Source organism: Lagenorhynchus albirostris, chromosome 19 (genome assembly GCF_949774975.1).
Source record: "Lagenorhynchus albirostris chromosome 19, mLagAlb1.1, whole genome shotgun sequence".
NCBI lineage: Eukaryota > Metazoa > Chordata > Mammalia > Artiodactyla > Delphinidae > Lagenorhynchus > Lagenorhynchus albirostris.
Genome location: NC_083113.1, coordinates 6777240 through 6797488, shown reverse-complemented (window position 1 = coordinate 6797488; position 20249 = coordinate 6777240). Strand labels below are relative to the sequence as shown.

The 20249-nt window shown below is 41.5% G+C and overlaps 3 protein-coding genes across 4 annotated transcripts in view; all 3 read left to right on the top strand.

Moving 5' to 3' along the window:
- LOC132509782 (zinc finger protein 350-like) overlaps window positions 1–20249 on the top strand; it is a 59486-nt gene that overhangs the window by 2329 nt on the left and 36908 nt on the right. The window lies entirely within an intron of this gene.
- On the top strand, window positions 776–18276 carry LOC132509754 (zinc finger protein 615-like). The gene is given in 7 exon segments (XM_060131153.1): window positions 776–1231; window positions 1311–1507; window positions 2763–2889; window positions 3167–3259; window positions 9277–9366; window positions 14376–16004; window positions 16007–18276. Coding segments are annotated over 6 exon segments (2199 nt in total). The 5' UTR covers window positions 776–1231; window positions 1311–1492; the 3' UTR covers window positions 16252–18276.
- The window catches only part of ZNF350 (zinc finger protein 350), a 40099-nt gene continuing 23090 nt past the window's right edge, over window positions 3241–20249 (top strand). Inside the window, exons 1-2 of one of the 2 annotated variants that reach the window (XM_060131230.1) lie at window positions 3241–3259; window positions 9277–9366. The gene's annotated coding sequence lies outside the window, so the exon portion shown is untranslated. Of the gene's footprint in view, window positions 3260–8951; window positions 8998–9276; window positions 9367–20249 lie in introns of those variants that run through there. The other variant, XM_060131227.1, reaches the window with a different exon arrangement.

Below are 20249 nucleotides of genomic sequence, written 5' to 3'. Positions count from 1 at the left end.
CCTGGGTTTTAAATTTTAATCCAGTCTGACAGTTTCGAGGCATTTGTATTTGATGTAATTAACTGGAATCTTTGTTCTGTTTATACTGAATATAATTCATTTAAAAAATTTGTTTTATTGGAGTATAGTTGATTTAATATACTTAATATAATTCTTAGTGTTTTGTTTTAAAACAGTCATATAAGTGCACGGTATTTGCCCCACTTGTTCTCTATTCCTTATTCTCTTTTTTGCCATGTTTTGAATGAATTTCTTCTTATTCTGTTTCCCCCTTCTGTTAGGATGGAAATTATATACTTTAAGATAATTGTTAGTTTTCATCATGACACTAGAGATTACATACAGTATGGAAGCTTTCTTTGTCAAATTCTTATGTTAGTACTTTTACACTCTTCTCTAACAATACAGGCGTCTTAGAGCATCTCAACTCAATTTACCACTTTCCAATTTATTTACAATATTGTGTGCTTCAAAAAATGTATTTAAAACCTAAGATATTATCGTTATTGTTTATAAGACAGTGCTTCTGGTTTGCCCAGTACATTGGTTTTCAAACTGAAGTGTGTGTACTCACAGGGTGTATAAAAACGCTTGAGGAGGTTCCTGAGCGCACACGGTTTAAAGGAAAGCAGTGCCCAGCGCCTCTCCTCCCATACGCTCCCTCCTGAGGCCTGCTGCTGGGATGGATCTCGTTTCTCTCACCTCCTTTTTTTTTTTTTTAATCTTAGACTATTTTTTTAAAATTAATTAAATTTTTTGGCTGTATTGGGTGTTCATTGCTGCACGTGGGCATTCTCTAGTTGCAGCGAGCGGGGGCTACTCTTCGTTGCGGTGCGTGGGCTTCTCATTGCGGTGGCTTCCCTTGTTGTGGAGCACGGGGTCTAGGCACGCAGGCTTCAGTAGTTGTGGCACGTGGGCTCAGTAGTTGTGGCTTGCAGGCTCTAGAGCGCAGGATCAGTAGTTGTGGTGCACGGGCTTAGTTGCTCTGTGGCATGTGGGATCTTCCTGGACCAGGGCTCAAAGCCACGTCCCTTGCATTGGCAGGTGGATTCTTAACCACTGCACCACCAGGGAAGTCTCCTTCAACTCCTCTGACAGTCACCCCACTTCAACTTCACGAAATAAAGGAATACCCCCACCACAGTCAGAATCTTAGGCTTTTTGGCCAGAGGAATAAAGTCGTCTGGGGTAAAAATGGGATACTCGGCAATGCTGTGGGCATTGGGCTAAGGTGAGCGCCCAGGAGCAGCGTTAGCATCTGGGTCTAGAGGAAATGTACCCTCAGCTTGAATTTTCTCCTCAACCCACAGGTCCTGACTCCCCAGGAGCAAAAGAATCAGTAGAAGGAGGAAGAAGTTACAGGATTTGGTATCAGCATTACTGGGGACATGCTTGATTGAAGACAGGTATCAGAACAGAAATTTAGAGCAGATCCAGAAGACACAGCGACAGAGCCTCCTTGCTGCCAGCTGTTTTTAGAGAACGGAAAAAAATGATCCAGGCCCAGGTGACTTTTGGTTTGTTTTATTCTTTTCTTTGTTCCCGAATGGGTTTGTTAGTTGTCTGAGTCATTCTAGGTAATTATTGCATGTAAGGGTGTCTTGGGGACCCTGGGTGTCTTTGTAGCCTGCTTCTGCAGTGAGGGTGATCCAGGGGACCCTAGAAATTGCAGCCAGTGTCTGAAGTGAGAGCAGTTCTATGGGAACTGTTTCCTCAGGCTTTGCAATGTGACTGACTCTTGGTTTCCATGTTCAAATCTGGATTCTTAATCTACCTTTTTTCTTATATTGCTTTTATTTTTGTTCATTACACAGCTGACTTAAGGATATATTTAAAGGCTGAAATCATAACAAGTACACATATCAAAAAATAAGTTTCAAAAAATAAATAAATAAATAAATAAGTTTCTTCTTCATACACTTTAAACATGCTTATTAAACATTTAGTTTCTTATAATTCTGGCTTCTTGAGTCACTTCCCAGAAGATTCTGATTAACTGGCTATAAAGATTTAGTCATCCCAATTTCATTGACTTATGTGTTAGTCATATATATGTGTATATATATATATATACATATATATATATACATATACATATATATGTATATATATATACATATATATATGTATATATATATACATATGTATATGTATATGTATATATATGAATGTGGTGTTTCTAGGTTAACAAGAAGGTTTAACTTTTATATGTTATAGAACGTCTAATGATAAATGGATGGATGACTGACTGCACAATTATATTTAGTTGGATCCTTGTATTTTATTAGGCTTTTCCTTGTTCCCTGTGCGTTAAAAACAAACAACCCGGGGCTTCCCTGGTGGCGCAGTGGTTAAGAATCCGCCTGCCAATGCAGGGGACACGGGTTCGTTCCCTGGTCTGGGAAGATCCCACATGCCGTGGAGCAGCTAAGCCCATGCACCACAGCTACTGAGCCCGCGTGCCACAACTGTGAGACCCGTGTGCCTGGAGCCCATGCTGTGCAACAGGAGAGGCCACCGCAATGGGAAGCCCGCGCACCGCAACGAAGAGTAGCCCCTGCTCGCCGCAACTAGGGGAAGCCCGTGCACAGCAGTGAAGACCCAACGCAGCCAATCAATCAATCAATCAATAAACAACAACAAAAACAACCCCCTAGATATATAGATCCAGCCTATAAAGTAGAAATGAGAAGAAAAACTTTTAACATTTCTTCCATATCATCAAAAGGACATCACTTCATTAAACACCACTGTTACTATAGGAAACCCTGACGTTTGACGATGTGACTGTGGACTTCACGTGGGAGGAGTGGCAGCTCCTGACCCCTCCTCAGAAGGACCTGTACCAAGAGGTGATGCTGGAGAACTATAGCAACCTGCTGTCTGTGGGTGAGGACGGCTCCCCTGTGCCCTTCAGAGGGTCCCCAGTCAGTGGTGTTTTCTTTCTCGGCTTCTGAAAGCTCTGGAGTGTCTATGATGCTCTGAAGCGGTAGATTTTCAGTCCCCTCTCTGGCCTATGAGAAGTGGGTATTCTCCCTTCTCCTGAGAGCACAGCATTTACTCTGTAGGTCGTGAAATTGTTTTGTCCTCAGCTGTAGTATTCTGTCTTCACAGACCCCAAGCCCAATTCACTGGGTCTAAATATTCTATCATTTCTGGTGAATAGGTTATCAAGCCAGAAAGCCAGACATACTCTCTAATTTGGATCACGGAGAACCATGGACGATGGAAAATGGAATCCACTGTCGAACCCATTCAGGTGAGTGAGAGACCAGCAAGGTGACAGGCGTGGAAATCACACTGTAGTTGGTCAGAGAAGAGTCACAGCTGTGAGGGGGTTGGATGCTGGGTGAGCAGTGCCTCCGTGCATCTCTCTCCCGATGTCAGACCTCTTTTTCTTTGTAGGAGTTTAGAGAAAAATATATCCCTTCTTAGGGAAGACTCTTCTCTTTTCCGGGATCTGTTTCTTCTTTATTTTACCCCCATCTTGATTTTTGTTTACATAGTTTTCTTTTCCCTGGATTCTCATATCTTTTCCTTCTTCTTCATACACTTCCACCTCCTTTTCTATGAAACTCCACCTTCCAAGGCCTCTCTCCAAAGAGAAAACTTTGAATTCCTCACTGTGTTCTAGCTGCTGCACCTTTCTGTCCCACTGATTTCCTTTGTCACATTCACCCCATGTTGGCTGCCGGCCCCAAAAGTAAACTGGTCTTCACTGTGCCTTGTCCCCACTCTGAGGTTCTCCAAAGGTTTTGTTTTCCATTTTCTCCAATGATCTTCTAACCGTCAAAGTTTTCTTCATTGTCATAAGCTAAGCTCCGTAGGGTCACTGGAGAAGACTCCCAAATTCATCTCTCCCCAGTGTGCTCCACCACAGACTTGGGACCTATATAACTTACTCATGTTGATGGCAGCTCTCCTGGGTTCTGAATAACTGCCAGGACCCAGGATCATCTTCCCTCCCAGAAAACCACTATAAGTTTACATTCTCCCTTACTCTTATGCAGCCTCCATCCTGGCCATTCAGGCATTACCTCATATGTTCCCCATCTGCAGAGCTGTCTTATGTAAATGCGTCTGCTGTTCATGATGAATTTTTAACTAGAGACGTTATCTTAACATCCTACGTTCTCAGTTCCGGTCTCAACCTGATCATAACTCTTCCTTATTTCAAATTAATTCCTTTGTGTATTTATTAGTTTTGAACTTTCTTCTCATTGATTGTAGACCTTACTGTCTTCATTTCCCTAAAATTTTCATTTTTCTTTCCATTGTATTCTGATGACATTTATCCCAGCTAATCAAATTACTTCGCAGTTAAAGTTCTTCTTCTGTCCATGAACTCCATGATATTGACAACATCATGCTCACAAAGAGATATATTTCCACCCTCTTTCTTAAATTCTCCCTAATGTGTTCCATATATGTGATTGATATTTTGATTCATTCCTCTACATTTTTTTGATAACCTGTTGTATGCTGGAAGGTAAGACCAGTGAAAAACAGTATACATATAGGTCACAAGTTTTTAGTCTAAGAGAAAGGAGTCAAGAAATTAATCAAGTGTTTTGGGGGCTGGTGGTGTGAGATAAAAAAAGAATAAAAATAAGCAAATAATATATCTAATGGGTGAAAAGTGCTGTGATAAAGATTAAGTAACATAAATTATTAGAGAAATGCAAATCAAAACTACAGTTAGGCACCACCTCACACCAGTCAGAATGGCCATGATGAAAAAGTCTACAGGGAATTCCCTGGCGGTCCAGTGATTAGGACTCCATGCTGTCACCACCAAGGCCCCGGGTTCAATCCCTGGTCGGGGAACTAAGATCTCACAAGCTTGTGGGGTGGCCAAAAAAAAAAAGAAAAAAGAAAAAATGTCTACAAATAACAAACGCTGGAGGAGGTGTGGAGAAAAGGGAACCCTTCTACGCCATTGGTGGGAGTGTAAATTGGTGCAGCCACTATGGAAAACAGTATGGAGGTTCCTCAAAAAACTAAAAACAGAGTCACCATATGATACAGCAATCCCACTCCTGGGCATATATCCAGACAAAACTATAATTCAAAAAGATACATGCACTCCTATGTTCATAGCAGCACTGTTCACAATAGCTAGGACATGGAAACAACCTAAATGTCCATTGAGAGATGAATGAATAAACAAGATGTGGTACATATACACAGTGGAATACTACTCAGCCACAAAGAAAGAATGAAATAATGCTATTTGCAGCAAAGTGGATGGACCTAGAGATTATCATACTAAGCGAAGTAAGTCAAAGAGAAAGGCAAATACCATATTATATCACTTATAGGTGAAATCTAAAATACGACACAAATCAGCATATCTACAAAGCAGAAACAGACTCACAGACATAGAGAACAGACTTGTGGTTGCCAAGGGGGAGGAGTGGTGGGGGAGGGATGGAATGGGAGATTGGGGTTAGCATATGCAAGCTATTACATGTGAAATGGGTAAACAACAGGGTCCTACTGTGTAGCACAGAGAACTATATTCAATATCTGTGATAAGCCATAATGCGAAAGAACATGAATAAGAATATATACGTATACCTGAATCACTTTGCTATACAGAAGAAATTAGCACAACATTGTATATCAACTATATTTCTGTAAAACTTAAAGAAACAAAACTTTAGTCAGCATAACAGACGAGTAGGTGCTGGGCTCCTCTTTAGGCTGGGAACACCTCTCAGATAAGGTGCCTCTGAGCCAAGAAATGTGGGAAGTTAGTAGGCTGCCGGGTTAGGAGTTTTCCAAGTAGAGAGGCTAGCGGGTTTAAAAGGCTGAGCCATGAATGAGTTTGAGAAACATTAAGGAGCCCGTGTGGACAGAGCAGAGTGTGCTTTCTGGAAAGTGGTGGGTATAAGGCCAAAGAGGCAGTAGCAGTGGGGGCGGGGTGGGGGTGGGGGTAAGATTGGTCACGTATTCCATTTCAAGGAAGCGTGATTTAACTCCCTAATAAGATGAGAAAACACGAGGAGAGGACTTCCCTGGTGGTACAGTGGTTAAGAATCCACCTGCCAATGCAGGGGATACAGGTTCGAGCCCTGGTCCAGGAAGATCCCACATGCCATGGAGCAAATAAACCCGTGCGCCACAACTACTTAGCCTGCGTTCTAGAGCCCGCAAGCCACAACTACGGAAGCCCACGTGCCTAGAGTCCATGCTCCACAACAAGAGAAGCCACCGCAATGATAAGCCCGCACACCACAAGGAAGAATAGCCCCTGCTCGCCGCAACTAGAGGAAGCCTGCACGCAGCAACAAAGACCCAACGCACCCCAAAATAAATAAATTAATTGATTAATTAAAAAAAAAACACGAGGAGTTCTTGAGTACTGGAATGACATGAAATAATTTACATTTTTCAAGGAATCCTTTTGGCTTCTGTGTAGAAAGCAGACAGTAGTGGGCAGGGCGGCAAACAGGAAAGCCTTGTAGCAGGCTATTGCAAAAAACATGGTGACAGGGAGAATGGTTGCCTGCAGCATGTGTGGAGGGTTCAGTGTTGGTGAGGTTCTGGATATGCTGCATGTAGAGGGCAAATGAGATTTGACATTACGTAAATACAGGCTGGGAGAGGAAAAAATGGATGAAGATTGTTGGTAAGGTTGATACTGAATGCAAGACCGTGGGCCTGAAGCACAGTGAGGTCAAATACTGAAACGTCGGAGTTGGGAGCAGAGAAGGGTTTACTGCCTGACCGTGCCAGGAGTCAGGTGGCTCATGCCTTAAAAAGTCTGGAACTCCTTGAAGGCTTTCAGCAAAGCCTTTTAAAGGCAAGGTGAGGGAGGGACCTGGGTAGTTATAGCACACTTCTTGGTGGTGTTGGATTCTTTGTTCTTGCAGCTGTCATGTAAGTCAGGTCATGGTCAGGTCACCATGTTTTTGTAAACCTTGAACAAGACAAATGTTACTCTCTGTTCAGGTCAGGTCACGGATGTTCTTGTATATTTCAAGCTATAGGCAGCATTCTTTTACAAAATGTACAGAGCCAGCATGACTAAGTACAGGCAACAGAGCACGACGGTTAAAGTGAGGTTAAAGTAAAAGGAACAGGTCTGATATGGAGTCAGATTTGTTCTTCCCTATTACAAAAGCAGAGCAGTTCCTCAAGGGATGTTAACGTTTCATGGCACATGCGTCTCAAGTTCACCTGGGTCTCAAGTTCACATAGGACTTTGATGGTTCTCCATTGAGGTGATGTGGTGAGTGAGGTCCTGAACTGCAGTCCCTAACTGTCCTTCTCATAAAAGTAAAAACATGTTTCCTACAGCTGTTTCTTCATTTTATCTAATATGATATTAATCCTGCCTAATCTACACACAGGCATCAGTCTGTGTCCATATGTGTCCATATATATTCTTTAAAGAAGAATTTCTTTACAGATTTGGTCATCTAATAACCTATTGTGCTCTATACATGTTTTATACAGTTTCTTTTGTTTCATTTAGTATATTAACTACTGAAATTAGCATGTATTGTGATTCTGGCATCTGGGATCTCTTCATTACTGGTTTTGGTATTGCCTCAACTGCTAATGGTGAGTTTAGGAATCTGTATTATTCATATACGTATAAGAATCATGGAGTTCATATTAGTAAATAGATGCTATGAGGTAATAGAAAATATGTATTGGTCTCTGCCCCCTGTTTCTAGCACAGAGCTCCTAAAACCCTTGTGATTCCCTAAGTGATTAGAATGCTAGGAACATCTCTGGTTTTAATATTGGCCTTTGACCTCTGTTCCTGACACAGGGCTCCTGAAACTCTTGTCATTTCCTGGGTGACAGGAGTAACTTTATTCTAGCAAGGTGACTCTGAGTGGGCTACTGGATGAGGGCTGGTCACCAGAATGACCAAGCCATTGTGAGAAGCTTGTCCTTTTTATCCCCACCCCCTGTTCTCTTGAGAAGGGAGAAGGGTTGAAAATGGAGTTAATGATTGATCATGCTTACATGATGAAGACTCCATGAAATCCCCAAACTATGATGTTCAGAGGACTTCTGGGTTGGTGAACATGTGGACGTGCCCTAAGATGTTGTGGAAGCATGACATCCCTTCCCACATATCCTTCCCTACACATCTCTTCCATCTAGATATTCACCCGTATGCTTTATCATAGCCTTTAATAAAGTGGTAAACATAAGTTCTCCAGAGTTCTGTGAGCCCCTCTAGCAAGTGAATTGAACCCGAAGAGGGGGTTATTGGAACCTCTGATCTATAGCTGGCTGGTCAGAAGCACAGGTGACAACCTGGATTTGTGATTGGTGTCTGAAGTGGGGGTTGCGAAGTCTTACGGAACTGAGCCCATAACCTGTGGGATCTGACGCTATCTCTGGGTAGATAGTGTCAGAATTGATTTAAATTATAGGATACCCAGCTGGTAGGGCAGAGAATTGCTTGTTCTGGGGAAAAAGTCTCCACACATTTGGTGACCAGAAGGGTCAGAAACGAAATGTTCTGTGTGGGTAATAAAGGAGACTCGCAGGGAGGAAGCACACAGTGGAGAAGAACTGGGTTTTTCACTGCACAGGAAGGAAACGAAACTGGGTTTTTCCTTTACAAATGCTCACATATATAGAGATTGCACATGTTTTTACATCAGCTAGAAGAATTAACGGTACATTACCGAAACTTCTTTGAATTTTCAACTTTAGTTGAATGAATGGAAGACTGCACAGTAACGTAATATCTTACTAGCATTCTTACTCTATCACACCGTGTGAAGGAAAAAACCCCACTAATTTCCCATGTGGCAAAAGTGAGCAGAATAATTTCCTTTACATTTTTCCATATTACCCAAAGGACATCACTTGGCTAAATAAGACCATGTTATGACAGGAATCCCTGACATGACGACGTGGCTATGAAGTTCACATGGGAGGAGTGGCAGCTCCTGGACCCTGATCAGAAGGACCTGTGCCGGGATGTGATGCTGGAGAACTATAGCAACCTGCTGTCCGTGGGTGAGGACGGCTCCCCTGGGTCCCTCAGAGGGTGCCCATCAGTGGCCGTTCCATTCTCAGCCTCTTAACTCTTCAGACTAACTGCATTCCTCTGCAATGGTCGAGTCTCAGATCCTTCTCTTGCCCAGACTAGAGGGTATAATAGCCCCTCTCCTGAGAGAAAAGCCTTGAGGTTACAGATGTGAAACCTGTTTATTCCCTCCATGTACCATTATCCCTTCCTGCCGTATCCCAGCCCAGTTCAATATGTCTAAGTCTTCTATCATTTTTCATGAACAGGGTATCAAGCCAGCAAACCAGATGTTGTCTCCAGGTTGGAACGAGGAAGATGGCCAGTAGAAGATGACTGCCACAGTCGAATCTGTCCAGGTGAGTGGGTGAGACCCAGCAAGGTGGGCAGCCACGGAAGTCGTACTCTGGTCAGGAGAGAAGGCGTCAGAGATGTGATACTGTCTGAGGAAACCTAAGCAGCCCTACCACGTACCTCTCTTCCGGTGTAAGAACTCTTTTTCCTTGTAGAAGTTAAGAGGAAAATATATCACTTTGTTCTCTTTTGAGATCTGATCCCTGTTTATTTCATATGCATCTTGTTTTTCTTTAAATAGTTTTCCTCTTCCTAGGATTTTCAAATCTCCCTCTTCTTCATTCACCATCACAGGATCTCTGTGTTACCACTTGTCTTGCTGTGAAATTCCACTTTCCAGGCCTCTCTGGAAAGAGCGAACTTTGAATTTATCACTCTTCTTACTACTGTACCTTCTTCCTGCCCAGCTAGGAAATAATGATTTCCCACCATAACATCCAACCCCACCTTGGATGCTAGAAAAGACGTTTTTACCATGCTACATGTTAGAACTAGGTCATAACTTCTGTCTGCTTCAAATAACTTCCTTCATAGTTTTGCTAATTCAGATTTTCCTGTAGTTCTTAGATGTTATCATTGTATTTATTTTCCTAACGCTTCTGTTCTCACTTTATATTTTTTAACAGTTTTATTTAGATTTAATTCATATAATATCAAACAATTTATCCATTTAAGTTATATAATTCAGTGGTGTTTTATTATACTCACATAGTTGTGCAGCCATCACCACCATCAGTTTTGGAGTATTTTATATGTATATATCGTTCTAGTAGCTCTTATTATTATAGCTTTGCAGTAAGCTTTGAAATTGGAAAATGTAAATCCTCCAACTTTTTCAAGCCTATTTTGAGTATTGTGGAGCCTTTGAATTTCCATCTGAATTTTCGAATCAGTTTGTGAAATTCTGCAGAAAATAAAATTTGCCTGGGATTTTGATAGGGATTATATTGAACTGTATGTCAATTTGGGGAGTCATTCCATCTTAACCATATTTAGCATTCTGTTCCATGATTGTTGAATCTTTTTAAATCTAATTAGGCCTTTAATGTCTTCCACAATGTTTTTTTAACTTTCAGAATATAAGTTTTGTATTTCCTTTCTTAAATTTATTCCTAAATAAATTGGTATTCTTTTATATATTATAGTAAACGGAATTGTTTCTTGATTGCATTTTTAGATTATTCATTTCTAGAATGTAGAAATAAAATTGATTAATTTCTTGTCATATTCTGATGACACTTAGTCCCAGTTAACCCTGTTTCCTGCCATATGTGATTACACTTTCTCTTTCAATGATCCCGTGATATGATATCATCTTGATTATAAAGAGTAAAGAGTTTTTGTCCTCTTTTTTTTTGGCTGCGTTGGTTCGTAGCTGCGGCATGCAGGATTTTCCTTAAGGCATGTGGATCTTTCATTGCGGCACATGGCTTCTCTCTAGTTGTGGCATGCGGGTTTTCTCTTCTCTGGTTGTGGCACGTGGGCTCCAGAGCATGTGGGCTCTGTAGTTTGTGGCACGCGTGCTCTCTAGTTGTGGCGCTTGAGCTCAGTAGTTGTGGTGCGTGGGCTTAGTTGCATGTGGGATCTTAGTTCCCCGACCATGGATCGAACCCGCGTCCCCTGTATTGGAAGGTGGATTCTTTACCACTGGACCACCAGGGAAGTCCCCTAAGTATTCTTAATATGTTCCATACATATGATTGCCTTCTGCAATTGATGTGCTAGCTTTACTCCTTTAAAACTTGCATTTCGAGAGCCTAATAGCATAATAGTTTTGAAGCTAATAGCAATACAAAACAGGAAAAAAATATATATCTTGTCCCTTCACACAGAGTACGTTCTAAATTGAAATACTCTATAATGAATAATAAACAAATGCGTAACTAACATGTCTTAGTGTAAAAATGGCTGTAAGGAAAATTAAAGCAGCTAATGGAAGAGTGGGTGTTGGGGCTTGGAACTGCCCTTTTAGGAATGGGAGTGGCAATCTGATAAGGTGCCTTTGAGCACACAGATGAGGGATATGAGTAATCTTCCTGGGTGAGGAGTTTTCCAAATGTGAGACAGTGGGAATTTGAAAGACCTGAATCTGGAATGTGTTTGAGGAACTTCGGGGAAACTTACATGGGTAGAAGGGAGTGAACAAGAGGGAAAATGACTAGAGTTAAGGGTAACAGGGTAGTAGCTGCGGGTTTTGGTACATAGGTAACAAACTGCCTATCAAGGGCATTCAAGACCTTGATTCTTTTCTGAGTAATTTGAGAAAACAGGATTTTGAGTAGAAGAGTGGCATTATACAATTTTTATAGTGGATCACTTTGCCTACTTTATAGAAGGTAGGCATTATTTGGGAGCGGGATGTACTTTTATACTCCTGGTTACAATGTGTGACAATAAAATAATACAGATTAAAGTCATCAAAGATCAAATGTGCATGGGAAAGACTCCAGGAGAGGCTGCACACAAGGTTCCCGGTTGTCCTCTACCAGTGGAGTCATGTGAACAGTGCTGAATTTTCCTAGCAATGATGTTTGAATGTTTGACAACACATGTGAAGTGTTGCCAACCAGGGAAGCTCACCCAAGCCTGCTGTCTCTAGACCCCAGAATCAGAATGTTAGTGTTGTCCAAAGCCTCAGGCATACAAAAAACGGGCATCTACCACAAATCACATTGTTAGTATAAACTGTATGTTATGGCTTCAGACCTCATGTCTAAAAAGATACTCTTATTAGGCAGCATATCAGGGACTCAGAGGGTATCTTCCAGTCATCAGTCATGGCCACTCATTTCTTTGCAAGATGCAGGGATGGAGTATACTGCATATACTCCATCTGCATACCAACGTTCCCTTTTTACATAGGAACATAGGGTATGTTCCAGCTAGACTATTAGTTGGAATCTTGGTTACAGAAGCTTTCTTCTAAATTTGAGGTTAGTTGGGATTAGCAGATGCAAACTATTTTATGTAGAATTGAATAAAAAATACAGAAGCTTTCTTCTAAATTTGAGGTTAGTTGGGATTAGCAGATGCAAACTATTTTATGTAGAATTGAATAAACAATACAGCACAGGGAATTATATTCAGTATCCTGTAGTAAACCATAATGGATAAGAATATAAATATATATATTTAGGTATGTATAAATGAATGACTGCTGTACACCAGAAACTAATACAATATTTTAAATCAGCTACACTTCAATAAGAGAAATTCTAAAATATTCAAATTAGTGCTTTGGTAGAGTTAGGTGAATGGTGGTCTACAGAATGAAGAAGGATGGCAAGATGTTAGACTATGATAACCAGTCCTTCAGTAGTCTGTCACACTTACCTTGAAATCAGATGCTGAGGATCCACATCTTACTCATCATTGTATTTTCTTCTATATCCCTGGATCTTCAGGGGACCCGTGATCACAATACTCAATGTTTGGTTCTCTTAGGTGGGCTTAATTGGATTCCAAACTCTACATGTTGGAATGGCTAAAGCCTTGGCCCTGTGCCTTCACCTTTATTCTACATGTTTCTAAACACAGACTCATCCAGTTCTCTATCTTTGAATAATGTATACTGATGATATCCACATTGCTATTTTCAGATAAAACCTTTTTAAAGATTTATATATTCAACCTGTTCATGTTTATATAGTACTTGGGTGTGTAATAGTCATCTTTTTTTTAAATTAATTTATTTATTTTTGGCTGTGTTGGGTCTTTGTTGCTGCGTGTGGGCTTTCTGTAGTTGCAGAAAGCGGGGTCCACTCTTCGCTGCGGTGCACAGGCCTCTTTTGTTGTGGAGCAGAGGCTATAGGCACACGCTTCAGTAGTTGTGGCACATGGGCTTAGTTACTCTGTGGCATTCAGATCTTCCCAGACCAGGACTTGAACCCATGTTCCCTGCATTGGCAGGTGGATTCTTAACCACTGCACCCCCAAGGAAGTCCCTGTAATAGTCATCTTAAACTTTGTTTCACAATGCGTGCTAGATTTTCCTCTCATTCTGGACTTCAGTAATATTCCTCACATTATTAAGAGGCATTCCACCTACCCAGTGGCTGAAACCACATAATTCGTGGAATAATCCTTGAGTCTTAACCTCTTCCATGCTTCTCCCATTAAGTCCATCAGTGAACCTTGTCTTTTCTTTGAACATATCCTGATTTCCTCCACCCCTTACATATTCATTGCTCCTTTAACCGTGATTCACAGACTGCAATTGCCTTCTTTATTCCTTTGCTTCAGTGGTCTGTACATAGAATTAAACCTGGGTGTCCTAAATTTTGACTCATTTCTGATACTATCTATGTGGAAATAGTGTCAGATTCTACAAGTTAAGGGTTCAGTCCCACATGGTTGTCCCAATGTCAGATGTCAATTGCAAGTCCAGATTGTTACCTGTGCTTCTGACCAACTGGCTGTAAGTTGGAGGTTCCCATGACCCGCTTCTTGGGTTCAGTTAATTTCCAAGGGTGGCTCTGAGAACTGAGAAACATTTACTTATGTTTATAACCAAGTGAAGAGGTACAAGGTCCGAAATGAAGAGGTACAAGAAGGCAAGGTCTGAAGGATTCCTGAATGCGGGAGCTTCTTTCCCCAAAACTGGGGTGCACCATCCTCCTGGCACATGGATGTGTTCACCCATCCAAAGGTTGAGCAAATTTTGTTAAGAGTTCTTACAGAGCTTTAATATCTAGGCCCTCTCTCCTTTCTCAGAGGCCAGTGGGTGGAGCTGAAAGTTCCAACCTTCTAATCACTTAGTCTTTCTGGTGGTCAGTCCCATCCTGAGGTTATGTAGGAACCCTATGCTAAGCCACCTCATTAGCATCCTAAACACTTAGGAAATTACAAGGCTTTAGGAGCTCTGTGGAGGAAGACCAAATATATTTCTTTTTATACCACACATAGAATTGTCACTAAATAGTTACTTCACATGAAGGCAATTTTTGAAACAGTTTTCTTCCAAGTTAAGATTATGAGAGATTGCGGAATGATTCCTTGTTCTCTTCTTTCCTAGAAATCAGGAAAGTTGATGACCTTCTGCAGCATCACTTGACAAATCACAGCATTCAAAATACTGTGGAACAATGCTGCGAACATAATACACTTGCAAATATTGTTAATCAGAGCGAAAGTCATTTCCTGTTAAAGCAAAATTGTGATATGTTTGACTTAACTGAAAAACCTTTAAAATCAAATATAAGTTTTGAAAACCAGAAGAGAAGCTGTAACTTAAAGAACTCTGCTGAGTTTAATGGAGATGGGAAATCCCTTCTCCATGCTAACCATGAGCAATCTTTTACTGAAATTAAATTTCCTGTAAGTGCAAAACCCATCAGCAATAACTCCCTGTCTATTAAGCAACAGAGAACTCACAACATAGAGAAGGCCCATGTATGCAGTGAGTGTGGGAAAGCCTTCTTCAAGATGTCTCAGCTCTTTGATCATCAGAGAGTTCATACTAGAGAAAAGCCTCATGGATGCAGTCTCTGTGGGAAAGCCTTCTCCAGAAAATCCAGGCTCACTGAACATCAGAGAACTCATACAGGACTGAAACATTATGAGTGCACTGAATGCAATAAAACCTTCTTCAAGAAATCGCAGTTCAATAAACATCAGAAAAGTCATATGGGAGAGAAACCTTACACATGTAGTGAATGTGGGAAAGCATTCACCACAAAGTGTCTGCTCATTTATCATCAGCGAACTCATACAGGAGAGAAGCCCCATGGATGCAGTCTGTGTGGAAAAGCCTTCTCTACAAAGTTCAGTCTCACTACACATCAGAAAACTCATACAGGAGAGAAACCTTACATATGCAGTGAATGTGGAAAAGGCTTCATCGAGAAGAGGCGTCTTATTGCACACTGTCGAACTCATACTGGTGAGAAACCCTTTGTATGCAGTGAATGTGGGAAAAGTTTCACCTTGAAGAAGAGTCTTATTCCACATCAGCGAACTCATACTGGAGAGAAACCCTATACATGCAATGATTGTGGAAAAGGCTTCACCTTGAAGAACCCTCTCATCAGACATCAGCGAACTCATACAGGAGAGAAACCCTATGTATGTAGTGTATGTGGAAAAGGCTTCACCATGAAGGGTGATCTCGTTGTACATCAGCGAACTCATATTGCAGAGAAGCCATTTATATGCAGTGACTGTGGAAAAGGCTTCACTGTGAAGAGCCAACTGATTGTACATGAGCGAACTCATACCGGAGAGAAACCCTACGTGTGCAGTGAATGCGGAAAAGGCTTTCCAGCCAAGGCCCGGCTGATTGGACATCAGCGAACACACACAGGAGAGAAACCCTATGTATGCAGTGATTGTGGAAAAGGCTTCATTCAGAAGGGCAATCTCATTGTACATCAGCGAACTCACACAGGAGAGAAACCCTATGTATGCAATGAATGTGGCAAAGGCTTATCCGCGAAAAGGAAGCTCGTTGCACATCTGCGAACTCATACTGGAGAGAAACCATATATATGCAGTGAATGTGGCAAGGGCTTCACCGTGAAGAGTACTCTTGGTACACATCAGCAAACTCACACGGGAGAGAAACCGTACAAATGCAACGAGTGTGGTAAAGCCTTTAGGAAGAAGACATGCCTCATACGACATGAGAGATTTCACTCAGGAAAGACTTCTTTGCATGTACTGAATGTGGAAAATTCTCTTTGTGCAAAAATGATCTCATTACCCATCAGAGAATTCACACAGGAGAGAAGCCATATGAATGCAGTGAATGTGGGAAAACCTTCACCACAAAGTCAGGGCTCAGTGTTCACCAAAGAAAACATACAGAAGAGAGGCCCTATGGATGCAGTGAGTGTGAGAAAGCTTTTGCCCACTTGTCAATCCTTGATAAACATAAGAGAATTCACAGGTAGTCACTTTGGGGAAGCCTGTTGCCGGTTGTAGACCCTCAAGGTAATAGTATGCAGAGAAGAATCACAATGCAAAGAATGTGGTATTATCTTTAGTGATCAAGTACCTCATATTTTATATTGATGAAAAAATTTACAAAACTACTCGGATACAATCAGCCTTGGTGAAAATATTTTAGGACATTCTATGTCTAAAAAGTATATACTGAGATAAAGCCTATGAGTGTGAAAGACTAGGAAAGCCTTCAGTGGAAATAAACCCTATCATATGTGATCATCATAGAACATGAATGAATGAATGTTTCTAATTGGTAGAAGTATAATTGTGGAAGAGCCTTTGTCCAGAAGTAATACCTCAACAGATGTCAGTTATCACTAGAGAAATACTTTCCTGTGGCAATGAATATAGCAGGGTTTGCAGCAGTAAATATTGCTTTATCATTTGCCAGGATATCTGTGCAGAAACCCATTCTATATGGTGGACGTTAACAAAATATCAGACAACTTAATGAAGGAAAGAAGCCTTGGGGAAATGATTAATGAGAGCACTCTGTTACCAGTCTTAAGGGATACTACACCTCACAAGCAACTGAAGGATACCTTCAGCCATATTTCTAGTTTCCTTGTCATTGATCTTATAAATTTTACATAGTGGCAGTTACTCTCAACATGGATTGAATTTTCATTATTTAACTTTTGCATTTCTTTGGTTCCAAGTTTGTGTTATTTCAGAATATTTGAAGTACTTCAAAATGAAAAATGTACTCATTTCTTAAGTATAACAACAGATCTGGATGTGTTTAACCAAGTTTGTAAGTACCATCAGGGGGTTTATAAAATTAATATAAATGTGATGTTTTTATAACTTTTAATTTTGAAGTAAGTTTAGAATCACAAAAACAAATATTCCAGAGATTTCCTAAATGCCCTTCAGCCCACTACTCCCAAAGGTAAAATCTTATAATAACCGTAAAATCTTATAATAACCACACAGTTTACTGTGTGGTTATATAAGGTCAAATAGAGGAAAGTGAAATTGTTACAGTGCTGTTAACTACAGGGTTTATTTCGATTGCACCAGTTTTAACATGTAGTAGTTTTTGTTTGGTTTTTATATATCTCCTTAAGAAACTTCATCACATATGTAGGTTCCTGTAACCAACACCCCACTAAAAATTTAGAATGCTTTGTCAACATAAACTCCCTCATGCTACATCCTCATAGTCACATCCTTTCCCCGACACTAACCCTTGGCATCACAGATCTTTTTGTATCCATAATTTTGTCATTTATAGAATATTAGAAAAATAGGGCCTCCCTGGTGGCGCAGTGGTTGAGAGTCCGCCTGCTGATGCAGGGGACAAGGGTTCGTGCCCCATTCCGGGAAGATCCCACATGCCGCGGAGCAGCTGGGCCCATGAGCCATGGCCGCTGAGCCTGCGCGTCCGGAGCCTGTGCTCTGCAACGGGAGAGGCCACAGCAGTGAGAGGCCCGCATACTGCAAAAAAAAAAAAAAAAAAAAAAATCATTTAGGATGTATCCTTTTGAGGTTGACTGACCTTGTGAAATTGTAGAAAATAGACATATTGGTCTCTGCCCCTAGTTTCTGGCACAGAGCTTCTGAAACCCTTGTAAATTTCTACATAAGAGTGTGTGGAGCATCTCTTACTCTATTGATGTGATTCTGGGTGGGCTTCTGGATGGGGGTTGGTCAACAGAGAGATCCAGCCATGATTAGAAGCTTGGAATTTTCAGCCCACTCCCCATCTTCCAGAGAAGGGAGAGGGGCTAGAACTGGAGTTACTAATTAATCATGCCTATGTAAGGAAGTCTCCATAAAATCCCAATAGTAGGAATTTTGGAGAGCTTCTACATCAGTGAACACATTCAGGTATGGGGAGAGTAACACACCACAGCACAGGACAGAAGCTCCTGTGCTTGGGACCCTCCCACATCTCGCCCTATTTTTGTCAGTTAGCTGTTCATCTGTATCCTTTATCATATACTTTAATAAACTGATAAACGCAAGTGTTTCCCTGAGTTATGTGAGCCATTTAGCAAAACTAATTGAACCCAAAGAAGAGGTTGTGGGAATCTCCGGTTTGTAGCCAAATCAGACAAGTTGTAGGTAACTTGGGCACCTGCTGCGTGTGATTGACATCTGAAGTGGGGTGGAAGCAGTCTTATGGGACTGAGCCCTTAACCTGTGGGATCCGACACTATCTCCAAGTAGACAGTGTTAGAACTGAGTCACAGTTAAGGATCCAGTTGGTGTAGTGAAGAATTGCTTGGTGTGGTTAAACGCCCCACCCCCGATATTTGGTCACAGACGTGTCAGAAGTGTTGCAAGTGTGGCAGTAGCACGAGTAAAAGAAATACAACTGTGGATTTTTCTACTATAGACCTCAAGTAAATTCAACCTTGGATCCAGCCAGAAGCTCTCTGCACATCCTTTCTGCCACAAGAATATCAGAGTTCATGCAACTGGCCGTACCCAAGGTATTCCTGCCTAAGGGTTCAAGGGCACCATCAGTTTGCTGGTTTTGCCCAAACTGATGACTGAAATGCATTTCATACCACGATGGCCTTGGATAGGTGCCGGCCCCTGAAAATTTAATTTAGCTCTATGCCTGTGACCATTTCTTGCAAAGACAGGAAGGCAGTGGGGTGCCCATAAGACATTTCTGTGTCTTCCCACCCAGCCAAGTGATAGCAGCCGTTAAAGCTGCTCCCGTCCTAAATGCCAAAACCTCTGTGGGGTCATGGAGCCATGTGATGTCACCTGTGCACGGCCAGAACTCGGACTTCTGAAGCTAACCCAGAGCCCTCGCCAGACACACTCCTCCCAGGCGCTTGGCTTCCCTAGCAACAGCTACAGAAGCACGTCAGGGAGAACACATCACAATCAGAAGTGGTTTTAGACCGGGTTCAGCCTTTGGCAGCTTCCAGAGGAGTCTTCAGAGGCTCAAGATATGCTGAGCCTGATTCTGGGTGAGGATCCCCAGTGAGGGGCCTTTGGGGTCGGTGAAGAGGAATGCGTGTCAATGACTGTGTTTGGGGTCTATTTGGGTTGAGTCACTGAGGAATCTGGGCGTTAGTGATGGAGCCTTAAATTAAGGCTTAATCTGAAGTGTTTAGTGGTTGAAGGTCCTGTTGGTCAGGGTTTAGGGTCTATATGTTAGGTCTGCAAGATTCGGTAATTGAAAACTGGATGGAAGGTGTGAAACCAATGAGCACTGCCTCTCCCCTAGGTTAGCGATTTAATATCCAGCTCATGATCTGGAGAAGCCTGGAATTGGGGGAGGAGTGTCAATGGGAAAGAGTGTCTGTGGTAAATTTCAGATTCAATTTGAGGTTAGTGTTGTTTAGGGAGTACAGAGTTTGTCTGTGTTTGAGAGCACAGGAGTCGGGAAGTTTTGAGACCCATAGTCCCAGGCTAGTGGGTGTTTAGAGGCTCAACCTTTGGATCCTTCCCCAAGGTTCCTGTTAAAAATTTGTCTCCTACATACACTCTTCTCATTGTCCCCACAAAAATCAGAATAATGCACCGTGGTCAAGTGGTGTGTATAGGAATAAAGACAGGATATTTGTTCATTTTACTGCAAAAGTTACTCTTGGGCATTTCCTTTCAGATTTCTTTGACACAAGTAAGAACAACCATTTTCCTGAATTCTACTCCTCAATGAGAGCCATTTCATTGAAAAAAAATTTTTTCAGACTACTGTTCTAAAACTTGGGATCATCTGTATAAACATACATTCAAGAATCTCGCTATCTTCTAGGCTGTATTTTTTGCATTGTGTCTTGCAAATAATAAAAGTTCACGTTATTTCATCTTATAACCAGTATTTCATATTTTCAGTTTTTTGAATTTCAGCAAGTCTGATAGTTGGGTACTTGTATCATATAGCTGTTTTTTTGTTTGTTTCGTTTTGTTTTTTGCGGTACGCAGGCCTCTCACTGTTGTGGCCTCTCCCGTTGCAGAGCACAGGCTCTGGACG